Here is a 24,526-nt window from a genome sequence, read left to right as displayed (position 1 = left end):
ATTGAGATAAGGCGCTCTGAAAAGTGTTCCCTCAAAACAGCCATCGATGCTCTTGAAGTGTGTGCTGTTGCACCGTCTTGTTGTCCCCCAAATCCAGCCGTGGAAAAAAAAATTCTGTAGCATGTTTGCATACCGGTCCGAATTCACTGTCACTGTAACCTCATTTTCCTCAAAAAACCAGGGACCAATAATTCCAGCTGAGGAAATTGCACACCACACTGTGACTTTGGGTGAATGCAAAGGCTTTTGATGCAATTCTCGAGGGTTGGTGTCAGCCCAGTAGCGCATGTTTTGTTTGTTAACCGACCCACACAAATGAAAATGGGCTTCATCGCTAAAAAAAACAATAGCGCCCTCGGGGACGACATCAAGAAGAAGCTCACACGCGTTCATCCTTGAATTGAAGTCACGTTCTGAAAGTTCCTGCACTATCACCATCTTATAGGGATGAAAATGAAGATCATCACGAAGAATTCTTCTCACAGAACGATCGGATAGTCCAAGGGCAGATGCGTGTTTGCGCGCCAGGTGTTGTGTCGGGACAAAGCTTTACAGTATCCCCTCTTGAACGAGACCACTAGCGCTCCGCTATGACATCAACTAACTGAGTGGCGCGCATTTCAAAAAAAGGAAGTTATGCTGCCGCACCCTGTATATTCATACTTCCTCTCCACTGACGTTGCTTATGCCTGGAATTTTAATTTTGTTGGAATCAATAGGCGATATCCTGCTTTTATTTTTAAGCATATACCTGGTCCTTAGGGACGGAACAAGGACAAGTAAGGATGCGGATGGTGCCTGATTGAACGGGGAGAGGAGTAAGAGTATAATATCACGTAATATGATGCAAGAGTTATGCTTTCAAAGGAAAAACGGGAGGGAAAATTGTGCTGGTCTAATTGGGGCTGAAGTTTTACTAAAAGCAAGGATATAATAAGAAGGGACCCTGTTGGCTGTTATGCACAATATCTCGTATATAGTTAATTGCTTCCTTTCTTCACCCTCCACAATAGACTATCCCAATTAGATGAGAGCTTGGCCTAATAATATATCAATGCGTCCCTCCAATCATTGCCTAGGTAGTGATGAAATCCCCTGAACTGTAATGAAAGCCTTTCATCTCCTGTTTGTCCTGGATTTGTGCCTATACGACAATTACAAAACACAATAATCGAGTTCAAAATCAATTCTTGGGCCGCGGTCACACTCTACCTATTAGCGGGTGGCTTGTCTGCGTGTATCGGGAGGTTTTTCTACACCACTTCACCCCCCAACCTTCCTCATGAGACACAGTGAATAACACATCATAACAATTGGCTGACTGTTGCGTCATGGTAGAGGGAGGATTCTTTGCTCAACTCGAAATAGGACATAACTATGTACACACATGGATGAATTTCGTCCAATTAATTTTCAGAACAGGATCTTTGGAGAGGAAACATTGTTAATTAGGGTAAAATTAGAATTTAGGGAGGTTTTCGTTAATGGATTTGCTCCAGCAAATTCTGTTAATAAGCCGCAAATTATGTCGGTAAAAATCGAGAAATAGTTTCTCGACGGGGTTAAATTTATTCCTTCTTGTTTTAGGTCAGTCTTACGTTACCCCTCACGTCCATCATCCCCCTCTCGAGTTCGATGTTCAGATATCCCGACTCCACTCTCCTGTCGCTCGTAAGCCTACCAAGTTCAACTTTCGTAAGGCGAACTTCGAAAGTCTGAACTCAGCCCTGACGTCAATCAACTGGGTCCCCCTCCTCCCTCCATTTACGTGTGACCAAGCACTCAACACTTTCTATACCATTTTATCTGATCTTCCTTGTTACGTTCCCTCCTCTCCTAAGTGCTTACTCTCTTACCCCGTCTAGTTCACCATTGAAATTCACAAAAAACTACGTCAAAAACAGACTGCGAGAAAGAAGTTCCTGTTTTCTGGAAACGTTGCTGACTTAGGTTTTTTCAAATCCCATCGTTCCTCGGTCAAATCCTTAATACGTAAGTCCAGAAACGAATATCTGTCCAGCGTGGAAGACTCACTAAAGCGCGGAAACCTGAAACCTTTCTGGTCCCACATTCGCAACTCCCGCTGCCCTGCCCAGTTATCCCCTCCGTCCATTAAATTCTCTGGCATCTCAGCTAACTCCCCCAAACTATCTTGGGATTTACTTTGCCGCTACTTTTCGTCAGTCTATATTCCTCCTCTTTCCTCCGAATCCCTCCCGATAGTGGATGTAGTCTGCCCCGCGTCGCCTACCATTCCCCTTCTTACCCCTATCCTTGTCGAATACCTCATTGGCAAACTTGATGCCAATGTTGGACCTGGCCAAACCTCTTTTTTCTCAAAACTGGTACGTCCATCTCCCTTCTCCTATCTCTTATTTTCAACCAAAGCCTCAGAAAAGAATCATTTTCCCGGCTTGTGGAAACAGGCTCCCATCATCCCCATTCACAAAAGTGGCGATCGTTCGCTTGCCGGGAATTACCGCCCCATTTCCCTCCTCTCCTCCCCTTCCAAAATCCTGAAAAGATATGTCAGGGACTGGTTGTCAAGATTGCACCCAGATCAGGCATTCGATAGAGCCAAATGGCGAAGCCGATCATGACGAGCCGACCCCGCTTGTGAACGGGACAAAGGCTGAAGAAAAAGAAGAAGAGATTGTCCGCCCACTTTGGCCAAAACATAGTGAAAGAGCAACACGGCTTCGTTAAACGTAGGTCCGCTGCCTCCAGCATGCTTGACTTTACCAACTTTGTTGCCAAATGTCTAAATTCACGGCAAGAAGTGCATACCATTTACACTGACTTCGCGAAAGCCTTCGACACTGTAAATCACAAGATACTTCTATCCAAACTCTGGTCTCTAAACGTTCCCATACCACTTGTTTTATGGCTTGCCTCTTACCTTTCCTGCCGGTTTCGGAGTGTTTAGTTGGTAGTCTGCCAGCGTGCTGTTCCGGGAGTCCAACACTCTGTGCGTCAATGCGTTCACCTTCATTTTTCAACGCCTTCTTGAAAATAGCCTAATTCTCAACGTTGACAAATACAAGTTTCTCCGGGATTAGGTGAAAATTCTTGGAGATTCCATCACCCCTGACGCATTCACCCCGACCCAGTGAAAGTGCAGGCGATCGCGATCTTCCCGCTGCCAAAGACGCTCATAGACCTTAGCGTATGGTAAACTCCTATCGTCGTTACTGCCGAAAGCCGCTCACCACCTGTATTGTCTGGTTCTAAGACCAAAGATACGCGAGGATAGGTGTAGTCTCCAGAAACCGGCCAAGCATTTGAGACCACCAAGGAACAGCTGGTAGACGGTACTCTTTTGGTATTCCCTTAAGAAGATGTACCTCTAGCGGTGTCCGTCGATGCCTCAAGCACACCTACTGTTGTGCCTGAGGCACAACTGGTGCTCTTCACCAAATGGGGGAATCAATGTTGGCAACCGTTGGGTTTCTTCTCAAAACAGTCGCATCTGAATATTAAGCACTTCTGATATTCCCTTCAAGGCAAGCAGTTCACCTGTTTCACGGACTACAGGCCTCTTCCTTTCGCCTTACAACAAAAGTCCGACCTCCTTACCAACTTCGGACCTTAATTTACATCAGCCAGTTCACATTAGACATTCGACATGTATACGGTAAAGACAACGTAGTTGCGCCGCTTTGTCCCGGATCTCCGCAGTAGATTTTTCGGCAATCGTTGTGGCCCAGAAGGGTGACACAGTTCTTCAGAGCTTGTAAGCCCACTCCAAATACAAGTTCATGGAGTTCGCTACATTCGACTGACATTCCTCTATCGACTGCGAGATTTCTGAAAAGGGACCTAGGCCATATGTTCCTGCCGCTTTTTGTAAGGAAGTGTCTCGTTCCGCATACGATCTTGCATATCCTGGCATTCGGACAGTGAATTGGATAGTCTCAATGCAAGTATTTCTGGCCATCCATGAACAAGGACTTGAACCCTTGGGCTAAAGAGTACATCGGATGCCAAAGATGCAAAGTCAATAGACATGCTTGGAAGGTAGTAGGTGTATTCCCTAGGTCGATAAGGCGCTTGCCCTCTATACACCTCGACATAATAGGCTCTTTGCGAGACTCGAACGACTACAAGTATTGCCCCACCATCGTTAGTCGGTTTACGCGGTACCCTGAGGTTATACCTCTGAAGGAAGTAACAGCACACTCACCGGACAATATCCGCAGTCCAATGGGTTTACAGTGATGGATTTGATACGCCTCCCAGTGGTCCTGACTCGGGTGCTCAGCACTGCCATAGTTTCTTGAACGTCCAATCTATTTTCTTCTTGCTGCCATTTAGAAGGCAACTTCACCATCCCCCCCCCCCCCCTTATAAACCCCCCCCCCTCCTCCTTATTTGCAAACAACTCAGACAGCCAGTTTCGCAAGCTTCTTTTGAGGCCAACTTAGTAGCACCAAGAGTGTTTTGCATGGACCGGAAGAGGGTAGGAGCGATAGGACCTCCCATCCGAGCCTCTGTAGTTTCTGGGGGGTCATCAAACGTGTGTGAGGCCGAGCGTTGTTCTGGTGGAACACAAGACCATTCTTATTGATCCTGACCACTTTTGGTCAATCGCCTGCTTCAAACGGTCGAGTTGCTCAGAGTAGAGGACCGAATTGAGGGTTTCGCCATAGTAGAGCAGCTCATAGTGAATGATTCTCTTCCAATCCCACCAAACACACAAAAAAAAACCTTTCTGGCCCTTAATCCGGGCTTGGCGATGGTTTGGGCCGGCTCGTCGCGCTTGATCCACTACATGACCGGCTTATTTCCATGCGGTCCTTTCTGTCCCAACCAACGGCACTTTCTCGCCGCTAATTCTCCACTCCCGTGGCGAGTTCTAAAATGAGTGGAGAGTTCCGCGCCATCTACCCGTCTGCATCCGCAACATTCGAAATAAATGCTGCGGATCCTGCCGCGCCCACAAGGTGACCGAAGTGCGCGGTCAACCAGTCACTGACGTATCTTTCTAGGATTTTGGAGCAAGAGGAGAGAAGGGAAATGAGGCGGTAGTTCACAGCAAGGGTAGGGTCTCTGCTCTTGAGGATAGGAATGATAAGGGCCTCTTTCCAGAGACGGGGAAAGTAGCATTCGTCTAGACTTTTGTTGTAGATTATACACAGGGGGAGGGAAATGTGTTTTCTACAGTTAAGGAGGAAGAGATTAGGAAGCCCATCGGGGCCAGGTCCGACATTGGGGTCAAGGTTACCAATGAAGAACTGAACCAAGGAAGGCGTAAGGAGAGGAATGGCTAGTGATTCGGAGGAGTCTGTGGTTATGAAAGGTGCAGAGGGTGAAGGGCTGGAGGGAGAAAACACTGAAGAGAAGTAAGTGCAGAGAAGGTCGCAGGATTATTGTGGGGAGTTGGCAGTGGAGTCAGCGAAGCTGATAGAAGAAGGGACAGATTGAGTTGGACTACGAGAGTTCCGAGCGTGAGACCAAAAGGGTTTTAAGGTACCGCGGGCAAGTGCGGCTTCGACGCTCAATACGCGCTTTTCTGACCATTGACTTCACAGTAGATCGTATAGCTTTAAAGTGAGCAAGGTCGGCGTCATTTTTAGAAGCCCGAAACTTCTTCCGCAGTGTATGTTTCAAGCGAATGTTAATATGAAGTTCCGTTGTGAACCAAGCTGGGTAAGAACGTAGGCAGGGAGGGGAAGAAGGGACATAACAGGAGAGGAGATCAGAGAGGATATTGTAGGTGTTAAGAGCTTGATCACACGATGAATTACTTAATATATGTACCCAGTTGAAAGACGCTAAAGCTGAGTTCAGACCGTCAAAATGGGCTTTGCAGAAGTTGAACTCAGTGGGTTTACGCTTGGTTTTTGGGTTTTGAACGAGGGAGCTCCGCTTCAAATTCAACCGCGGGATGGTGAGCGTCGGTTTTTACATACGGGGATGTGCCAGGAAATAAAGAGATGTGGCGCTCGGGGAGGTTGGAAAGGAAGAGATCGAGAGTGCGACCCAAGGAGTTTTTGGTGGTATTGAAATTCAGGGCAGAGCAAGAAAGTGGGAGGGAAGAATGGGAGAGGTTGTTGGAAGGAATTGGAAGACTAGGATGATTAGGCCAGTTGAGCATGGGGAGGTTGAAATCTCCACAAAGGAAGAAAGGGAGGGAAGGGAAGGAATTCAGACAAACTGTCAAACAATTCTTCATACAGGTGAGAAGGACTAGCACAGGGGACATATACACAAGAAACAATGAACGGGAGGAAGTTGGGCGAGGAGACACGAAGAGCAACACAATCAAAAGGAAAGCCAGAGGAGGAGAAGACGAGTTTCAGCGGGGAGTGAATCTTTTATAGCAATTAGAACTCCATCGCTAGTAGACTTACGAGAAGCATCCCGGTCCCTGTCACAACGGAAAGTGGAGTACCCTTCGGGGAGCTCGGAGTATAATATGGCATCGTCTAGCCAGGTTTCGGAGATACAGATGGCATGGTGTTGCTGAGCAAGCGCGGATAAATTGAAGACCCCCAGCTTGGTTCTTAAACCCCTGACGTTCTGATAAAACAGACGGACAGTGAACATGGATCCAGTTATATAGCTCGGCGAGGCAGGCGGGTTGCCCTGAAATTTACCCGCGAATTGGGGCGCTGATGAAAGACAAGACTTGTACAAGACTATGATCTTGCCAGTCCTCATGTATTCCTCGGAAACTTGGGTTTTTAGCAAGCAAAATTGCGAACTCTTGGCCGCGTTCGAGAGAAGAATCCTCCGAAGAATTTTTGACCCCCTACATGAGGATCCGTAGCCTACATAACGACGAAATATATGAGCGATACCATGACCAGGTCAGGTTGTGCATAAAATCAGGCTCAATAGGTTACGGTGGGCGGGTCACTTAACCCCGGGAAGCCCGGAAAGACTATAAGGGCAATATCTATGGTAGAAAAAGAAGACGAGGCAGACCCTGCCTAAGATGGAGCGATGGCGTAGGTCAGGACGCCAGACAGCTTTTAGGGATATCGAATTGGTGAACCTCGGGATGTCTGGAGTTCCTTATTAAGGCAGGCCTATGACCGGATACCGGTTGTTGCGCCGTTGATGATGTGGATGATGAATATGAATTGAAATTAGTAGCGTTACTAATTTGCCTAAGACGATTCAGAGGAAGTGATATTTTAAAGAAGTTGCTCAGCAAATACAATTTAGATTGCTGGTTTCATAGGCTAAGGATGTTTTATGACAGCGACAATATCTTACCCATAAGGGAGTTTATAGATAGTGAGTTGTAGAGGTATTATTTTATTGATTCCTTTTTAATTTGCCTTCACTTTTATCCAGTTTTTAATCTAATGCCGAAATAATTGATTATATTTCTTTCCTTTCTTTTATTTACTTATTATTTTATTTATTATTCATTTTTTTTATTCTAAATTCATTCTTCCCATTTGTTTCCACTCGCTTTGATTATTTCGGCTGGGAAACATCATCTATAAATATCATTAATTGGTTCTTGTTATATTTCTCTAATTGTACTCTTTTTTATACAACAATATTTCTTATGGTTTAGTATTTTGTTTTATATTTTCATATTTTAATATTTTAGTTTTTCACAAACTTGTCAAACACAAACTAATGAATTTTAAAGGAACCTTTTCCAGATTTTCTTTTGTTTTACGGAAAAATGCACATTAATTAACTCAACTAAGAATTGTATTTTTATTAATATCACTTCACTTCACTTCAGGTTTAGATAATTGAACTTCTATAAAAAAAACGCAGTTTAAGCAAGGTGAGTATCACTTAGTGATATATGGTCGATTAAATACAACTCGTTAAGTAATCTTTTATTAAACCCTATCCAAATTAAAAAAGCATGACAGACAGTGTGATCCGGTACTGAATCACAATTTATTCGTGATATACTAAATAAAATTTCGTATATTACAGAAATATGGGAGTGCCTTAACTCGATATGAAAGATTAAATAAAGAAATAGAATAAAATGAAATGGAAAATTCAAACGGGCCATTGAAATAGTTATCAATATGGCATAGCTAAGTCGGTAAATAGAGCAGGATTATACAACACGTTAGAATAAACAATATTTTTTTTTTTTTTATTATATTCAGCCTCTGTTGTGAGAACATATGTAAATATTAGGTTTTAATTCAGATTTCAATAAATACGCAAAGGTATACCAATGGCTTGAAGATAAGAATTTTCGAATATTCCAAAGTGTTTCCAATGAGTCAATATTTACACTAGTTGATTGCGTATCTTTAATTTATTTTTAACGGGAATTTACGGATTAATTTGTTGTATGAAATGCTTGAGCGGAGCCTGAATTTTAGTATAAAACTAAAATATCCAAGAATATTACCTCATAAATTGGTGTATAGTCGACTATATGAAAGTTATATGTATGCGTCTGGCAACGCCGCAATCTGGGCGTGCAGAAGACAGGCCATTCAGGAAGTCATGCCCCCCCCCCCCGGCAGCCGGTTTTATAAGGGCGAAGGTCAACGGGGTCCATATTTACAGCTGCTACGCTCCTCCTAATGCAACCTTAGCACAATATGAGGAGATGTTAGACAGTTTGCTATACACTTGCCCTCAGACACCGATACCCTCAGATCTCAAGATCACAAATCAGGTTCCTTTTCATTATTTGGTAAGTACTAAACGAGAAATTAACGTTTAAATCCTCGAAAAGGGATTTTTTAGCTTTTTTCCCATTTTCGTCACCTTCAAAACACAGGCTATACCCTTGCCCTCAGACGCTGATACCCTCAGATCTCAAGATCGCAAATCAGGTTCCTTTTCATTATTTTGTGAGTACACTAAACGAGAAATTAACATTTAAATCCTCGGAAAGCGATTTTTTAGCTTTTCTCCCATTTTCGTCACCTTCAAAACACAGGCTATACCCTTGCCCTCAGACGCTGATGCCCTCAGATCTCAAGATCGCAAATCAGGTTCCTTTTCATTATTTTGTGAGTACTAAACCAGAAATTAACGTTTAAATCCTCGAAAAGGGATTTTTTAGCTTTTTTCCCGTTTTCGTCACCTTCAAAACACAGGCTATACCCTTGCCCTCAGACGCTGATACCCCCAGATCTCAAGATCACAAATCAGGTTCCTTTGCATTATTTTGTAAGTACTAAATGAGGAATTAACGTTTAAATCCTCGAAAAGGGATTTTTTAGCTTTTCTCCCATTTTCGTCACCTTCAAAACACAGGCTATACCCTTGCCCTCAGACGCTGATACCCTCAGATCTCAAGATCGCAAATCAGGTTCCTTTTCATTATTTTGTAAGTACTAAACGAGAAATTAACATTTAAATCCTCGGAAAGCGATTTTTTAGCTTTTCTCCCATTTTCGTCACCTTCAAAACACAGGCTATACCCTTGCCCTCAGACGCTGATACCCTCAGATCTCAAGATCGCAAATCAGGTTCCTTTTCATTATTTTGTGAGTACTAAACCAGAAATTAACGTTTAAATCCTCGAAAAGGGATTTTTTAGCTTTTTTCCCGTTTTCGTCACCTTCAAAACACAGGCTATACCCTTGCCCTCAGACGCTGATACCCCCAGATCTCAAGATCACAAATCAGGTTCCTTTGCATTATTTTGTAAGTACTAAATGAGGAATTAACGTTTAAATCCTCGAAAAGGGATTTTTTAGCTTTTCTCCCATTTTCGTCACCTTCAAAACACAGGCTATACCCTTGCCCTCAGACGCTGATACCCTCAGATCTCAAGATCACAAATCAGGTTCCTTTGCATTATTTTGTAAGTACTAAATGAGGAATTAACGTTTAAATCCTCGAAAAGGGATTTTTTAGCTTTTCTCCCATTTTCGTCACCTTCAAAACACAGGCTATACCCTTGCCCTCAGACCCTGATACCCTCAGATCTCAAGATCGCAAATCAGGTTCCTTTTCATTATTTTGTAAGTACTAAACGAGAAATTAACATTTAAATCCTCGGAAAGCGATTTTTTAGCTTTTCTCCCATTTTCGTCACCTTCAAAACACAGGCTATACCCTTGCCCTCAGACGCTGATACCCTCAGATCTCAAGATCGCAAATCAGGTTCCTTTTCATTATTTTGTGAGTACTAAACCAGAAATTAACGTTTAAATCCTCGAAAAGGGATTTTTTAGCTTTTTTCCCGTTTTCGTCACCTTCAAAACACAGGCTATACCCTTGCCCTCAGACGCTGATACCCCCAGATCTCAAGATCACAAATCAGGTTCCTTTGCATTATTTTGTAAGTACTAAATGAGGAATTAACGTTTAAATCCTCGAAAAGGGATTTTTTAGCTTTTCTCCCATTTTCGTCACCTTCAAAACACAGGCTATACCCTTGCCCTCAGACGCTGATACCCTCAGATCTCAAGATCGCAAATCAGGTTCCTTTTCATTATTTTGTGAGTACACTAAACGAGAAATTAACATTTAAATCCTCGGAAAGCGATTTTTTAGCTTTTCTCCCATTTTCGTCACCTTCAAAACACAGGCTATACCCTTGCCCTCAGACGCTGATACCCCCAGATCTCAAGATCACAAATCAGGTTCCTTTGCATTATTTTGTAAGTACTAAATGAGGAATTAACGTTTAAATCCTCGAAAAGGGATTTTTTAGCTTTTCTCCCATTTTCGTCACCTTCAAAACACAGGCTATACCCTTGCCCTCAGACGCTGATACCCTCAGATCTCAAGATCGCAAATCAGGTTCCTTTTCATTATTTTGTGAGTACTAAACCAGAAATTAACGTTTAAATCCTCGAAAAGGGATTTTTTAGCTTTTTTCCCGTTTTCGTCACCTTCAAAACACAGGCTATACCCTTGCCCTCAGACGCTGATACCCCCAGATCTCAAGATCACAAATCAGGTTCCTTTGCATTATTTTGTAAGTACTAAATGAGGAATTAACGTTTAAATCCTCGAAAAGGGAGTTTTTAGCTTTTCTCCCATTTTCGTCACCGTCAAAACACAGGCTATACACTTGCCCTCAGACGCTGATACCCTCAGATCTCAAGATCACAAATCAGGTTCCTTCTCATTATTTTGTGAGTACTAAACGAGAAATTAACCTTTAAATCCTCGGAAAGCGATTTTTTAGCTTTTCTCCCATTTTCGTCACCTTCAAAACACAGGCTATACCCTTGCCCTCAGACGCTGATACCCTCAGATCTCAAGATCGCAAATCAGGTTCCTTTTCATTATTTTGTAAGTACTAAACCAGAAATTAACGTTTAAATCCTCGAAAAGGGATTTTTTAGCTTTTTTCCCATTTTCGTCACCTTCAAAACACAGGCTATACCCTTGCCCTCAGACGCTGATACCCTCAGATCTCAAGATCGCAAATCAGGTTCCTTTTCATTATTTTGTAAGTACTAAACGAGAAATTAACGTTTAAATCCTCGAAAAAAAGCTGCTACGCTCCTCCTAGTGCAACCATAGCACAATATGAGGAGATGTTAGACAGTCTGGTGTTGGACGCTAGAGACCGCAGCCCTAAAATCATTGCGGGCGATTTCAACGCGTGGGCCCTGGAGTGGGGAAGCCGATCGACGAACACCAGAGGTCAAATTCTGTTGGAGTCATTTGCGGAGCTGGACATCCTGCTGGCCAACGTTGGATGCGTGCCCACCTTTCGAGGAAGAGGGTCGGGTTCGATCGTTGACCTGACATTTGTTAGCACTTCACTGGTGAGGGAGATGGCTTGGCAAGTGAGTGAGCACTACATCCACAGTGACCACCAGGCCATCTTCCTCCGCATTGGGAACCGGGAAAGCAGTCAACGATGCTCTGAAGGTGGAAAGGCTAAGGCGGTTGGCTAGTCTATCGGAGCTTTCCACGAGGAGACATTCCTGGCCGCATTGGAGGGAGCCCATGATCCGGATGGAACAGCGTCACACAGCTGTCTCAGCGTGTAACCGAAGCATGCGACGCTACGATGCCACGACGACGTTTGCACCACGGCAAGAGGCCAAACTACTGGTGGAACACGGAGATCGCTGCCTTGAGATCCTCTTGTCTCCGAGCGCGGAGACTTTCCCACAGGACAAGGGGAAGGCCGGAGCACCAGGAGCGTGAGGAGGAATACAGGGATATGCGAAGCAACCTTAAGAAGGCCATTCGGAGAAGCAAGCGGGAATGCTACCAGAAGCTGTGCATGGAAGCTAATACGAATCCGTGGGGTACAGCCTACCAAGTTGTAATGAAGAAGATCCGTGGGCGAAAATCACCTCAACCCATGACATGCCCATGGCTCTTGTTGCAAATAATTGCAACTCTTTTCCCGCAGCAGGAGCAGGACGAAAGAGAACCCCAACTGGCAGCTCAGCAGGACGTCTTCTCGATCCCTGATGTTACCGAAGAGGAACTTTGGAAAATCTGCAGACGTATTGGGGACAGCAAGGCTCCGGGATTGGACGAAATTCCGAACAGGGCTCTGAAGGTGGCGGTCAAGTCCAGACCAAGGTGGTTCGCAAGCACATTCGAATCGTGCATGGCGGAAGGAGTGCTTCCCGCGCAGTGGAAGAGGCAGAAGCTGGTCTTGCTACCGAAGCCCCGAAAACCACCCGGCGTACCCTCTTCATATCGCCCTATTTGTCTCTTAGAGACAGACTCTTAGACACCATGGGGAAGATGTTGGAGAGGGTGATATACAACAGGCTGCTCCCGTTCATTGAGCTTGTGAGTGGTCTTTCGGTTTCGGCGAGCCCGTTCTACGGTCGATGCAGTAGCAAAGGTCGTGGAATTGGCTCGAAATGCAATGGCCATGGGCAAATGCTGTGCTCTGGTGACGCTGGACGTCAAAAATGCTTTTAACTCAGCCAACTGGGGCTGGATTAAGGGCGTTTTGGCCAAACTGGGTGTTTCTAGCTACTTGGCTCGGCTCATCGAGAGTTACTTTTCGGAAAGACTTCTCTGGTACGAGACGGACGACGGGCCGAAGGAGTACATTGTGACAGCAGGTGTGCCTCAAGGTTCTGTATTGGACCGCTGCTGTGGAACATAATGTACGACGGAGTGCTTGACCTTCGCGTGCCGGAGGAGACAACGCTGATTGGTTTTACGAACGACTTGGCGGTAGTTGCAATTGCAAAGCATCTCGAGGACGTGGAGCTTTATGCAAATGAAGCCATTCACACCATCAAGTCATGGTTACGAATGGCTAAGCTTGACCTGGCAGACGAACAGACGGAGGCGGTCCTCATTACCAACCGTAGGAAGAACAACACGGTTACCATCCAGGTTGGTAGTCGTGAGGTCGTCTCAAAATCGGTTGTCAAATACCTGGGGGTGATGATCGATGCCAAGCTGAGTTTCAAGGGACACTTGGATTATGTGCGAGAGAAGGCAGCAAATGCCAGCTTATCCCTTGCAAGGATGATGCCTAACGTGGGAGGGCCGAAGTATAGGCGCAGGCTACTCATCGCGGGAGTGGTGAGGTCGATCCTGCTGTCAACCGGAGGAAAATATGTTCGGCATACCGGCCAATTGCGCTAAGGGTGTGCAGCGCATTTAGGACGGCGTCGACGGAGGCAGTGTGTGTTATCGCAGGAATGATCCCTATAGATCTTCTAGCGAGCGAGGCACACTGCCTCTACGAAAAACGGAAGGCAAATCCAGCCTACGTGAATGCGTCCTTACGACTCGTGGCTGTCCTGCTTAAAAGGCGTTGTATAGGTCACATGCGATAAAAGTACCGGACGCAGGACAATGGAAAATAAGAAGAGAGGGTAGCTTTTGGATATCCCCAGAAATATAAAAAAAAATGAAGGACAACACTTTTCCATCTAAATTTGAATTCCTATCATATGTCCTTCGGCAGGTAGCAGTCGGAAATTCTAATTCTCTTTCAGCCTCCCCATTCCATTCAACTTAACTCACCCTACTTTACAATGGCTTGTACACGGAGCCCAAGGACAACTACTCCCTTAATTTACGCCCATTTAGTAGCGGAGAAGGGGCAGTTAGATTCCAGGGATGCATGCTGTTTTCCGCTCTGGCTTTAGGCCTTCGCAAAGGGGATTCATTGCATGAGTAGTTTCCTACGAAAATGATTATTTTATGTGCTCGACAACTAATTAGGTTTTGCGACCTGGTCGTGTTGCTCTTCGTTAGTATTTGTTGCTATTTCACCTTGTTCGTTGTGTAAAAGGCGTACAGACTTCATACGATGGCACAAAACCAATTACCACCTAATCAGGTGTGAGTCACCTCGCTCCCTATGTCCAAGGGGATGTCGACTACCTCAAGTTTCCCTGCAGTCAGTCGGAAACTAGCCAAACTCAAGTTCCAATCATCGACCCGGTCACATAATTCTCTTCGCAATGGGGTGGACGTGCAGACCTGAAGGACGATACAAACGTAGGGAGAGTCGTGCTAAACGTATAGGGGAGAGAAAATTCCTCCCTAATAGCGGGAGCTTTGTTTCCATTCATTTTTCCGCTGTTGTGTTGTTGCGTTTAGAGAGGGGAGAGATGGCGGGAGTGTTGGCATACAAGGACGAACGTCGACGAAGGACTCAGTGTCCATGAGAAATTGCTCTTATAGGATCACGTTCTTTGTGAATTGTTGTCCGCGCGTAATATAATTACCTGAGTGAGTAATTTCATTTAACTTCACTCCCTTCTACTTCCAGTAAATTCATATCGATTTGCCTGCGAAAGTTTCGTTCAGGACGCTCTCAATTGGTTGATGACTTTCATTGCTTCCCTGCAATTTTGTTTAGCCAGTTCGTGGGAATAAATGTTGCAAATTCCTGTCAAAGTCCTGCACTACTGTTGGGGGTTTCTTCTAACTGTGTTACGGAACAATCAAAATCAAAGGAGGAAACACAGCACAAGGGTATCGTCATGGGCTTTAGGAAATATAATTTACCTCTTTCCAGGAATTCTCGAGAGACGTATACCTCTCTTCTACTTCTACTACGTGGATTCGGTGTTCAGGGATAACATTTTTTAAGGACTATCTTACGCCGAATGAGTCGATGCCGGACTTTCATCGGAGGCTTCATGCTTTGGAGGACACTATCTTAGGCAGGGATGGGCGGATCCTGGTCGGGAGTGACTTCAATGCTAGGACACTTAAATGGGGCATGCCTCACACAGATTCCAGGGGCAATCGAATTCTGGAAATGGCGGCGAGAACAGGACTGGTAGTTCTAATCACCAGATCCACCCCAACGTTCCGGCGCTCGGGATGCGAGGGAAGCATTCCAGACGTAACCGACGCGTCGGAATCACTGGTGTCGCTGGTGGACGGGTGGCGAGTCCTGAAAGACTTCTCGGCAAGTGATCACCAATACATTGCTTTCGAAATGGTGGACACAAACTCTCCCCGACGATCTTTCTGTGCATGGAACGTCGCGAGGGTGAACACCGGGAAGTTTGTCGAAACTCTGGGAATAGGTGGGGCCACGCTGAAGGGTACTCCTGGGGGCGGTGGCGCCGCAGCTGACAGCGTCGTAATTTTAGGTATGAAATTGATAACGACGATCTGCGGAGCCTCCATGCTCAGGAAGGCATCGAGGCGCGGCAAACCTCCCATGTATTGGTGGACAGTGGAAATCGCAGAGCTCCGGAAGGAGTGTCACAGGCTCAGCCGCTTAACACAACGTCTAGGCGACCGGGAAGAGGCATGTTCCATAATGACGGAATATCAGCCAAAAGGCGACTTCGCAGCGCAATAAACAAGAGCAAAGCTCGCTGCTGGCAAGATCTGATCGATGAGGTGAATGGGGATCCGTGGGGACTCGGTTACAAACTGGTAACCCGAAAAATCGGGGCTCTGCGGAAGCCCTGCTCACTTAAGGCCGAGCAGATGGACCACATTGTAAGGGCACTCTTCCCTATGCACCCCGTATGAGAGAGCGTAGAGGACAGTCCACTTTTCTGTATAAAAGAGTTGGAACACGCAGTCCCCTCCATGAAAGACAGGAAGGCGTCAGGACCCGATGGTATTCCAGCAGAGGTATACAAACTGGTATTCCAACACCGGCTAGACGTACTGCTCGGCGCATTCAATGCTTGCCTGAAAGAGGGTATTTTCCCTGATCGTTGGAAGGTTGCGTGGCTTGCGCTGATCCAGCGACCCCGAATTGCCGTTTTCATACCGCCCACTATATATGCTTGACACTGCTGGGAAAGTGCTCGAAAAGCTCATCAGAAGTAGACTCGCTGAAGCGATACGTGCTGCCGGAGATTTATCTCCCCGGCAGTTTGGTTTTAGAGCAGGGAGATCGACAATTGATGCTGCCATGCAAGTCGTGGACGCCGTTCGACGAGCAGAGGCACATAGCCGCCGAACTCGACGAGTGGTGCTCCTCGTAACGCTTGACGTCAGAAACGCCTTTAATTCCGTAAGATGGGAAGACATTCTAAGCACACTAGACAATTCTATCAACGTGCCGGACTATCTCTTACGGATATTGAGGGACTATTAGAGGAAACGCTCCCTGCTCTATGAAACCCTAAAGGGTCAAAGGAGGATGGGGGTCACGTCGGGGGTCCATCCTAGGGCCGGACCTCTGGAACGCTACCTATGACAGTCTGCTTAAACTCGACATACCAGAAGAGTCGCGCCTGGTCAACTATGCAGATGATGTCGCAGCACTTGTTGCTGGACGCACTGTCGAACAGGCGCAAAGCAGACTCGGCATATTGATGCGACGGGTAAGTGGATGGATGACTACTCATGGTTTCAACCTTGCACTGGAAAAAACCGAAGTAGTCATCCTGACTAAAAAGGGAATTCCGGCCCTGCGTCCCATATTGTTCGGCGAGTCGATAATCGAGTCAAAATCAGCGGTAAAGTACCTCGGATTGACTCTTGACTCAAAGATGAGTTTTTTGAGCAAATCAAAGCAGCAGCGAACAAGGTTGCAGCTGGAGTTTCGGCGTTAAGTAGGCTAATGGCAAACATTGGGGGTCCTACGTCTAGCAGGTGACGTCTCCTGATGAGTTCAACGCAGTCAGTCCGGCTCTACGGCGCAGAGGTATGGGCTGGCCCTTTTAACAAGGAGGTATATCGTAAACGCCTCGCGCAAGTACAGAGACGGGGAGCTTTGCGGGTGGCATCTGTGATGCACTGCTGAAACGGAACGAATTCGACCCATTTTTGAAGCGGATGGTGACTGGTGATGAAAAGTGGATCACGTATGAAAATCTCAAGCGAAAAAGATCGTGGTCGAAGCGCGACGAGCCGGCTCAAACCATCACCAAGCCCGGATTGACGGCCAGGAAGGTTTTGTTGTGTGTTTGGTGGGATTGGAAGGGAGTCATCCACTATGAGTTGCTCAACTATGGCCAGACCCTCAATACGGTCCTCTACTGTGAGCAAGTCGGCCGTTTGAAGCAGGCGATTGGTCAATAGGAATGGTGTTCTGCTCCACCAGGACGACGCTCGGCCTCACACATATTTGATGTCCGTTCAATTCATCGGCTTAAAAATCATAAGTCGCCAGGAGCCGATTGAATTACAGCCGAATTGGTTAGATGTGGAGGCAAGCAATTGCAACAAGTGGTTCATCCACTTATGCTCAAGGTATGGGACAGCGAATCAATGCCTGACAATTGGCAAAGAGGCGTTATCTGTCCCATACATAAATAGGGAGATATCACGGTGGACGCACAGGCTCATTACCAACATTAGGGTGTGGCTTGAGCGAAAACATGGGGAGACCAACTACCACATTACCCAGTTCCTCACGTGGCACGGTGGTTGCTATAGGCAGTATCTGCACCGCTTTGGGTTGGATGATTCTCCGAACTGTCCCAGATGCGATGGCATACCGGAGGATCCAGAGCATGTGATGTTTCACTGCCGATGTTTGCGATGGAGAGAAGGAGCTTAAACCAGGTGCTGGGCAGGAGCGGGACCCCGAAGAGATGCTGGAGTCCGAGGAGAAGTGGATTGCGGTTGGCTCCGCGATCATCGAAATGCAGAAGGAGTTGCGGAAGGAACAAAGAAGGAGGAAAGCTGCAAATAGGAGAAGGATGAGTGCCTATGAGCAAATCTACCCCGCGAAGTAATACCTCATAGGTGGGGCTGGAGAGACCGGGGGTGGTTTTTAGTGGGTGTGAATCCCACACGGGCCCGCTTTAGTTCCGCCGTTCGGGCGGCGGAGGTGTCTTTCTAAGATTTTCCACCTCCGTGTACGCACAAAGAAAAAAAAAAGGAGATATCACGCAATGCAGCAATTATAGAGGTATCACGTTTCTGAGTACCATCTATAGGATATTTTCGGTTATCTTGCTAGGCCGGATAGCCCCATACCCCCCAGAACATCATTAGCCCATACCAAAGAGGCTTCACTCCAGGTAAATCAGCAATAGATCCGATTTTCTCTCTGCGGAAAGCGGTGGACTTTAGAATATGGAGATCAGTTGCATCATTTTTCATTGACTTTAAGGCCACCTATGACAGCATAGCCAGGGTAAAACTGTAGACGGTCAGAGAGAATTCGGTATCCCGACGAAATTGATAAGACTGACTAGGCTGACCCTGACAAATGTGTGATGCCAGATAAAAGCAGCAGGATCACTCTCGAGACCATTCGACATCAAGAACGTCTAAGATGAGGGGATGCCTTATCATGCGTCCTCTTTAATCTAAATGCGAGAGGCACCATCCTCTTTAACTCCACCCTGCTACTGCCCTATGCTGATGATATTGACCCAGCCTCCGGTATTCCTACTTGTGTTAATTCCAGATTTAATCCCACATTGCGGAACATCAAGGTAATTATGATTCAGATAATAAATAAGCTTCAGTAGTCCAAAAGGATAAAAAAGGAACGCGGTGTCTCCAGCTGTACTTCGAAATGAAAATTCCATTTGTATCCTGGAAAAAGCGGATGTCCTTTGACCATTTAGGATCCCTCGCTAACTTACAACTTGTCCAACTGTCCTTTCCGGAGCGAATCATAGAGTTGTTGGGTAATATTGGGTTCACGAGAAATACAAAAACATTCCAGAATCAGCCCCTCCCCCGATATTCCCAACTAAAGCAACAACGTCTAACGTAAAAATTCTGAAGTTGTGGAAATCACAGTGGAGGGGATAGGCTCACAGTGGAGGAGATAATTAGATATGAAGGGAAAAGGAGGTTCAGTAGGCGGTCGAAATACCACGACCCTCGTAAGGGGAGGGGGTTAGACGAAATGATTGTGGGCGAATATTTCGGCAGTGGTGGCATTCATGGTCAATATCCTTGGTATGCGCTTGATGGCTGAACAATTCATCCCTTTGGGGGTTCTCATTTCTTTGCGTCAGAACAAATCACCCTACTTTGCCCCACCGCTTTTCCGCGTCCTCGTTGATGCAGCAGGGATGTAGCGGAAAGTTTGATGTTCAAGTGTGCTCCTGACAAAAAGTCTTTTGGCCATTTGTGTGGTTTGTTTCGGAGGTTCGTCCTTTTTCCGCCGAATATCCTAAAGTTTCAACACACAAATACTAATTAAGGAATTCTTTTGAAGCGGACGGGCCTGATATCCACGGGGAGACAAGAAACAAGACAAAGGAAGGCAGTAAAATCATACTTGCAAATAGGATTATCCGCCAAGGAAAAATGGGGATGCCTAGGAGCGGCTAAGGACGTCTAGATTCGTGGGTTGATGGAAAGGCTTTGAGAAAGATAGAAAGGATTTGAAATATTCTAGCAGGAGATGGTTGCGAAGAGTCTGAAGATGAAGACAAAAGCGAGGATATAATGAGCTGGAGGATTCCACATAGGTATTGGATCGGTGGACGTTTTTTAAAGACCTATCGCGTGGGAAAAATTGAATTGATTGAATTGCTTGCAGGTTTCTTGGAAAGTAAATATTAGTGGGGGGGGGCGAAATTATGGGATATGGCTGTCAAAAAAAAAATGATAATCCCATTTCATGATTTATCGTCTATTCGAGATGGGCAAATTGAATTAAAATCTACAGAAAGTTTAGCATGTGTATTCACTTCTGTTACGAAGAGACTACGAGTGTTACACCACCTTGGCACCAACACGGTCACCAAGGCTGTCAATCAGCCAAACTCCCCTGACAGGTTTCTTAGTCATGAACACCTGTCAGGACACAGAGATTTTCTCACGTGCCATGACTCAATCGACAAATATTGAAAATCTTCCGGGGCAAGTTACAATACTAGAGACGTTAAGTCCAGTGAAGTCCCAGAGGACATAAACTACCTTAAAGGCCTAACAATGGAGGGGACTATACCAAGAAAAACTAACCCGCAGAGGGAACGACCAGGAACGATTAGCCCTGAGTTGAATCACTCACCTTTGCGACGAGTGGTCCCCGTCTTCATTTCCTCTTCAAGAAAGAGCCGATAACATGGCAGCTCTGCGATGACCCACCTCATCCTAATTGATCGCCCCCTGTCGCTTCAAGACTAATGGTTGGAGCCCTAAACATGTGAGAGGACTGGCGCTTCCCGGGAGGGTCAAAGGTAAAAGACGCGGTTACTCATGGAAAACCACCGTGAGAAGCATCGCCGTCTTTACATTGCATTGCAGGGACCGGTTTCCTCGAGAAGAGTCGCTACACCATATATTATAGTGGCCATCCAGTAAACTATGTGCTCTGTAGGTTTCTTAGTCAGCCAAAAAATGAAACCTGATGTTATCGGCTTTGAAAACATAAGCGAACGGACTCCGGACTCGAGTTAGAATACCGCCCACAATCCCCTCTAACAATCAGGTGAGAGTGAATACTTAAGTGTTAATCACACCCGAAGCCAGGGCGTGACTACCGCGCCGAGGGCTGAGTACCACACTTAAACTTCCGGCAAGCTCACCTAGTGTATGCCTACAAAGACGCTAGCCCTCGTTCCTGCATAACGTTTTCAAGGCTTCCAGGCTATCCTGACTAGCAGCATATGTGATCGCATCAGAACATTCAAATTACGCGATAAGGACATTCTCTGGGGCGCTATTTATTACCCATGCACGTCAAGGGCGAAATCCCTACTAAAAAAGTGCTGTCCAAAATTTCAAAGTAATAGCATGGAGCAATAGCAGCTTGAGATCCGAGATCCTCCAATAGCTAGTAGGGACAAAACTAAGCAGGCGACACTTCATGGATATCATGGTGGTATCTCTGGTTTATCGACTGTTGTTGGAGGTATGTGTCAAACGATATTAAGCCTCCAAACTACGGCGAATATATAATGAGGACAGATCTCGCTCCATTTCAAAATCTGTGGTACACAAATTAGGTGCTACCGGAGTCACGATCTCAGGGAGAAGATGACAACCACTATGAACGAATTTTTTATGAGAGTTCCTCACTCACACCAAAGGTAAAATATGGGAGACTTCGGATTTGGCAAAACAGAGGAGAACCATAATGACACTTCTCAACTGAGCACTGAACGTTTACTCAACTGGTGGCTGAAACCGATGCAAAGCGGCTGGGAGTAGGCTCATCGAACTGACGAGGATCTGCTTGTCTGCTGGTCATGTGTTAGGGGCAAGTAGATCTTGCGGGGGGATGGACTGAAGCAACAGCCCGGGGATCGTCCTCCCTGCACCGGAGAAGGTGCTAATAGGACCCCAAGCCAAGGTGGAACAGCTTACGCCGAGGGCTGCGTGGGCAGTGGGGAGTTTGGTCTTTAGTATGCGAACTCTGAATACCTTGGGCACCTTCAGTTTCAAATAAGACCCTTACCCTGGTGGCCGGGCCAGCCAGGGTGGACATTCTTCCCGGACTACTCGTGGGACCAAGACATGGACTCAATTAACAAAAAAACTAAAACGACGATAGAAGAGGAGGCGATGATGCCAGGCGCATCATTGGAGGAGCCAGGAGGCAGTGGCCGTCGAGAGCAGTACACTCGGTGCCAGCCGTAGCACCGTTGTGCTGAAACCAACCGCAGGGACCTCCCGGAGCGAGACGTCAGACGGACTAGCGGCTTCCAGCCTGGAACCTACTGCCGTCAAGCTGGGTGTAGCGAGTACCAGACATAGTACTCCTGACCCGACGCCCTCAGCGTCGGGGGATCCCCCGAAAGCAAAAACCGAGAATGTCGGTCCCCAGAAACCGGCTAAGAAGCGAAAGTCCACGGGTGTCCTGCTCAAGAGCCAGTACCAGAAGGCCATGCATATTCTCGACAAGATTGCCAAGAATAAGGAGGCCGGTACTGTCGACGAGCGGGATGAAAAAGACCTCGCTAAATACCAGACGATTCTTGATGAATACAACAGCAAACGCCGGGCTGGCGAGCAGAAGGCGAAGCCCATCGCTCTAAAATGCAAGCGATCTCAAGACGAGGTCGAACAAGATAAGAAGCGGAGCAGAGCGGGCAAGAGCGCAGACGCCAAGCAACATACGGAGGAAATTGTACAGCTACCGTCAGCCGGCGGGCCACGTACTGCGAAGCCCTTCAGCGACGTGGCCAGGAGTCACTTACTTGTGGCGCTGGCGGATGGCAATTCTGCTAGCGGCAAACTAACCCTGGAGGTGTGGACCAGTGTTGAGGCTAGGCTGTCGGACATGGTCTATGAACATCTCGTGGAGACCGGAGGCAAACACCCGGGACTCACTCCCCACTTTGATTCACCTCAGGTGGTCCGTGGGTTCCACGTAATAGCTTGCATGGGCCAGTTCTCTAAGGACTTTCTCGGCTCGTGTGTCGCTAAGATCAGCGACGCCTGGGAGGGCGTTTAGCTCAAGATTATCCCTTACGGCGAGATTCCCAGGAGACCGGTCGCTCGCATCTGGTTGCCGAAGATCCGCACGGAGAAGGACAAGCTCGTCCATTTCTTGCGCCTTCACAACCCCGGGATTCCCATGGACGACTGGGTTGTTATAAAGGAGGAGGAACCTCTGATAAACAGCCAGCTTGTACTACTCCGCATAAACGAGGAATGCCTGGAGGCATTGAAAAAGGCTGATTATAAAGTGTGGTTCGGAGTCAGGAATGCCAAAGTAAAAGTGTTCCGCTCTGCAAAACCGGACGACGACCTTGACCCCATCGACGCCACCAACGAGCTGTTGGAGGAGATGACGATCGACGGTCCGACGGGGGCTGACAAACCCCCCACGCAAGCAGATCATGCTGAGGGTAACGCAGATAAATCTGCAGCACTCGAAGTGCGCCTCGGCTAATCTGCTCGTCTTCCTCTTAGAGGAAGACATCGACATCGCATTAATATAGGAGCCCTGGGTCGGAAGCGACCGAACCATCAAAGCGCTCCAAAGCAAATATCTTAATTTATTCCACAGCACAAGAGACGCTGATCAGGCATGTATTGTTGCGAGGAAGAGTCTGCACGCTTTCCTGTGCCCGGACCTGAGTTCCAGTGACCTAGTTGTGGTCAAGCTGGAGCAGGTGGGGGCAGAGAACGTGTATATTTCCTCGACGTACATGACTCACGACCAATCAGCTCCGCCAGAAGAACTACAACATCTGACGAACACCATAACAGCAAAGAAAGCCAACCTGCTGAGAGGCTACGCAAATGCAAGGCATACGCTTTGGGGCAGCTCCGAAATCAACGAAAGAGGTGAGTCATTCTTTGATTTTATTATTGCTTCAAATCTATCGGTGTGTAACAGGGGCAGTACACCAACCTTTCATTTCCCTTGCTCGGAAAACTGTGACGGTTGGGAGGAGGTCCTTGATATCACCCTAATAACCGACAACGGGATTCTTAGGGTGGAGGACTGGAGAGTGTCTGACCAGAGATCCTTCTCTGACCACAGTTGGATACTCTTCAATCTAGATCTCGCCGTAGGGGTCTCCAAGCCTTTTAGAGCCCTTTAAGTTTGGTCAGGTAATTAAGAACAAACTCTCCGGTGCGCAAATTGGTAGGATTGGCACGAAAGACGAACTGGAGTCAAAGGTCAGGGCTCTGGAAAAGGCTTCTGATACCGCCTTCAAAGTCTCGTGCCCTGCTAAGTACAGCAAAAAGACCCTGCCACCGTGGTGGAACGAAGATCTCTCTAGTCTCAGGAAGCTGACTAGAGAAATTTTCAACATCTGTTACAGGCTAAAATACTGGCAGCCATGCAAGGACTGTCTAAAGAAGTACAAGTCGGCCATCAGGACCGCCAAGAGGTGGTCTTGGCTATTGTCAGAACATTGAAAGCACTAGTGAATCCGCGAGGGTCAATAAGATTCTGTCCAAGGAACATAAGAGTCCATCCTTCCGGAACGGAATCTTCTAGCTAAACTTTGGAACTGCTGGTGCAAACGCACTTTCCTTCCAGCAAGGAGGACTGCATGTCAGAACCTTGCTTGGAGGGTTTGCGGCAACCCCAGCTGTGCGGGACTATCAAATCGGTAATTACCGGGGATAGGATCGGCTGGGCTATAAACAGCTTCTCCGCATACAAATCTCCAGGCCCAGATGGCATAATGCCAGCCATGCTACAGAAGCAGCAGGAAAGGCTTGTGCCGTGGCTTGTTGAGATTTACCGGAGCTGCATCACTTTAGGATACGTACCGCAGTCCTGGAGGTGCGCACTAGTGGTTTTTATACCGAAAGCGGGCAGGCGAGGTCATGAGTCCGCGAAGGACTTTCGGCCAATCAGCCT

At 46.7% G+C, this 24,526-nt stretch overlaps 1 protein-coding gene across 9 annotated transcripts in view; it reads right to left on the bottom strand.

Annotated features, from left to right (window-relative positions):
- Positions 1 to 24,526, bottom strand: part of LOC119661005 (serine/threonine-protein phosphatase 2B catalytic subunit 3-like) — a 134,053-nt gene that overhangs the window by 62,883 nt on the left and 46,644 nt on the right. The window contains exon 1 of one of the 9 annotated variants that reach the window (XM_038070134.1): positions 7,225 to 7,580. The exons of the other annotated variants lie outside the window; for them this stretch is intronic. Coding sequence (XP_037926062.1) covers positions 7,225 to 7,228 — 4 coding nt within the window. The 5' untranslated portion in view covers positions 7,229 to 7,580. Of the gene's footprint in view, positions 1 to 7,224; positions 7,581 to 24,526 lie in introns of those variants that run through there. 9 annotated transcript variants of the gene reach the window in all.

Source organism: Hermetia illucens, chromosome 7, assembly GCF_905115235.1.
Source record: "Hermetia illucens chromosome 7, iHerIll2.2.curated.20191125, whole genome shotgun sequence".
In the NCBI taxonomy this organism is placed as follows: domain Eukaryota; kingdom Metazoa; phylum Arthropoda; class Insecta; order Diptera; family Stratiomyidae; genus Hermetia; species Hermetia illucens.
The sequence above is the reverse complement of the archived record's forward strand: the minus strand, read 5'-3'. Positions and strand labels throughout refer to the sequence as shown.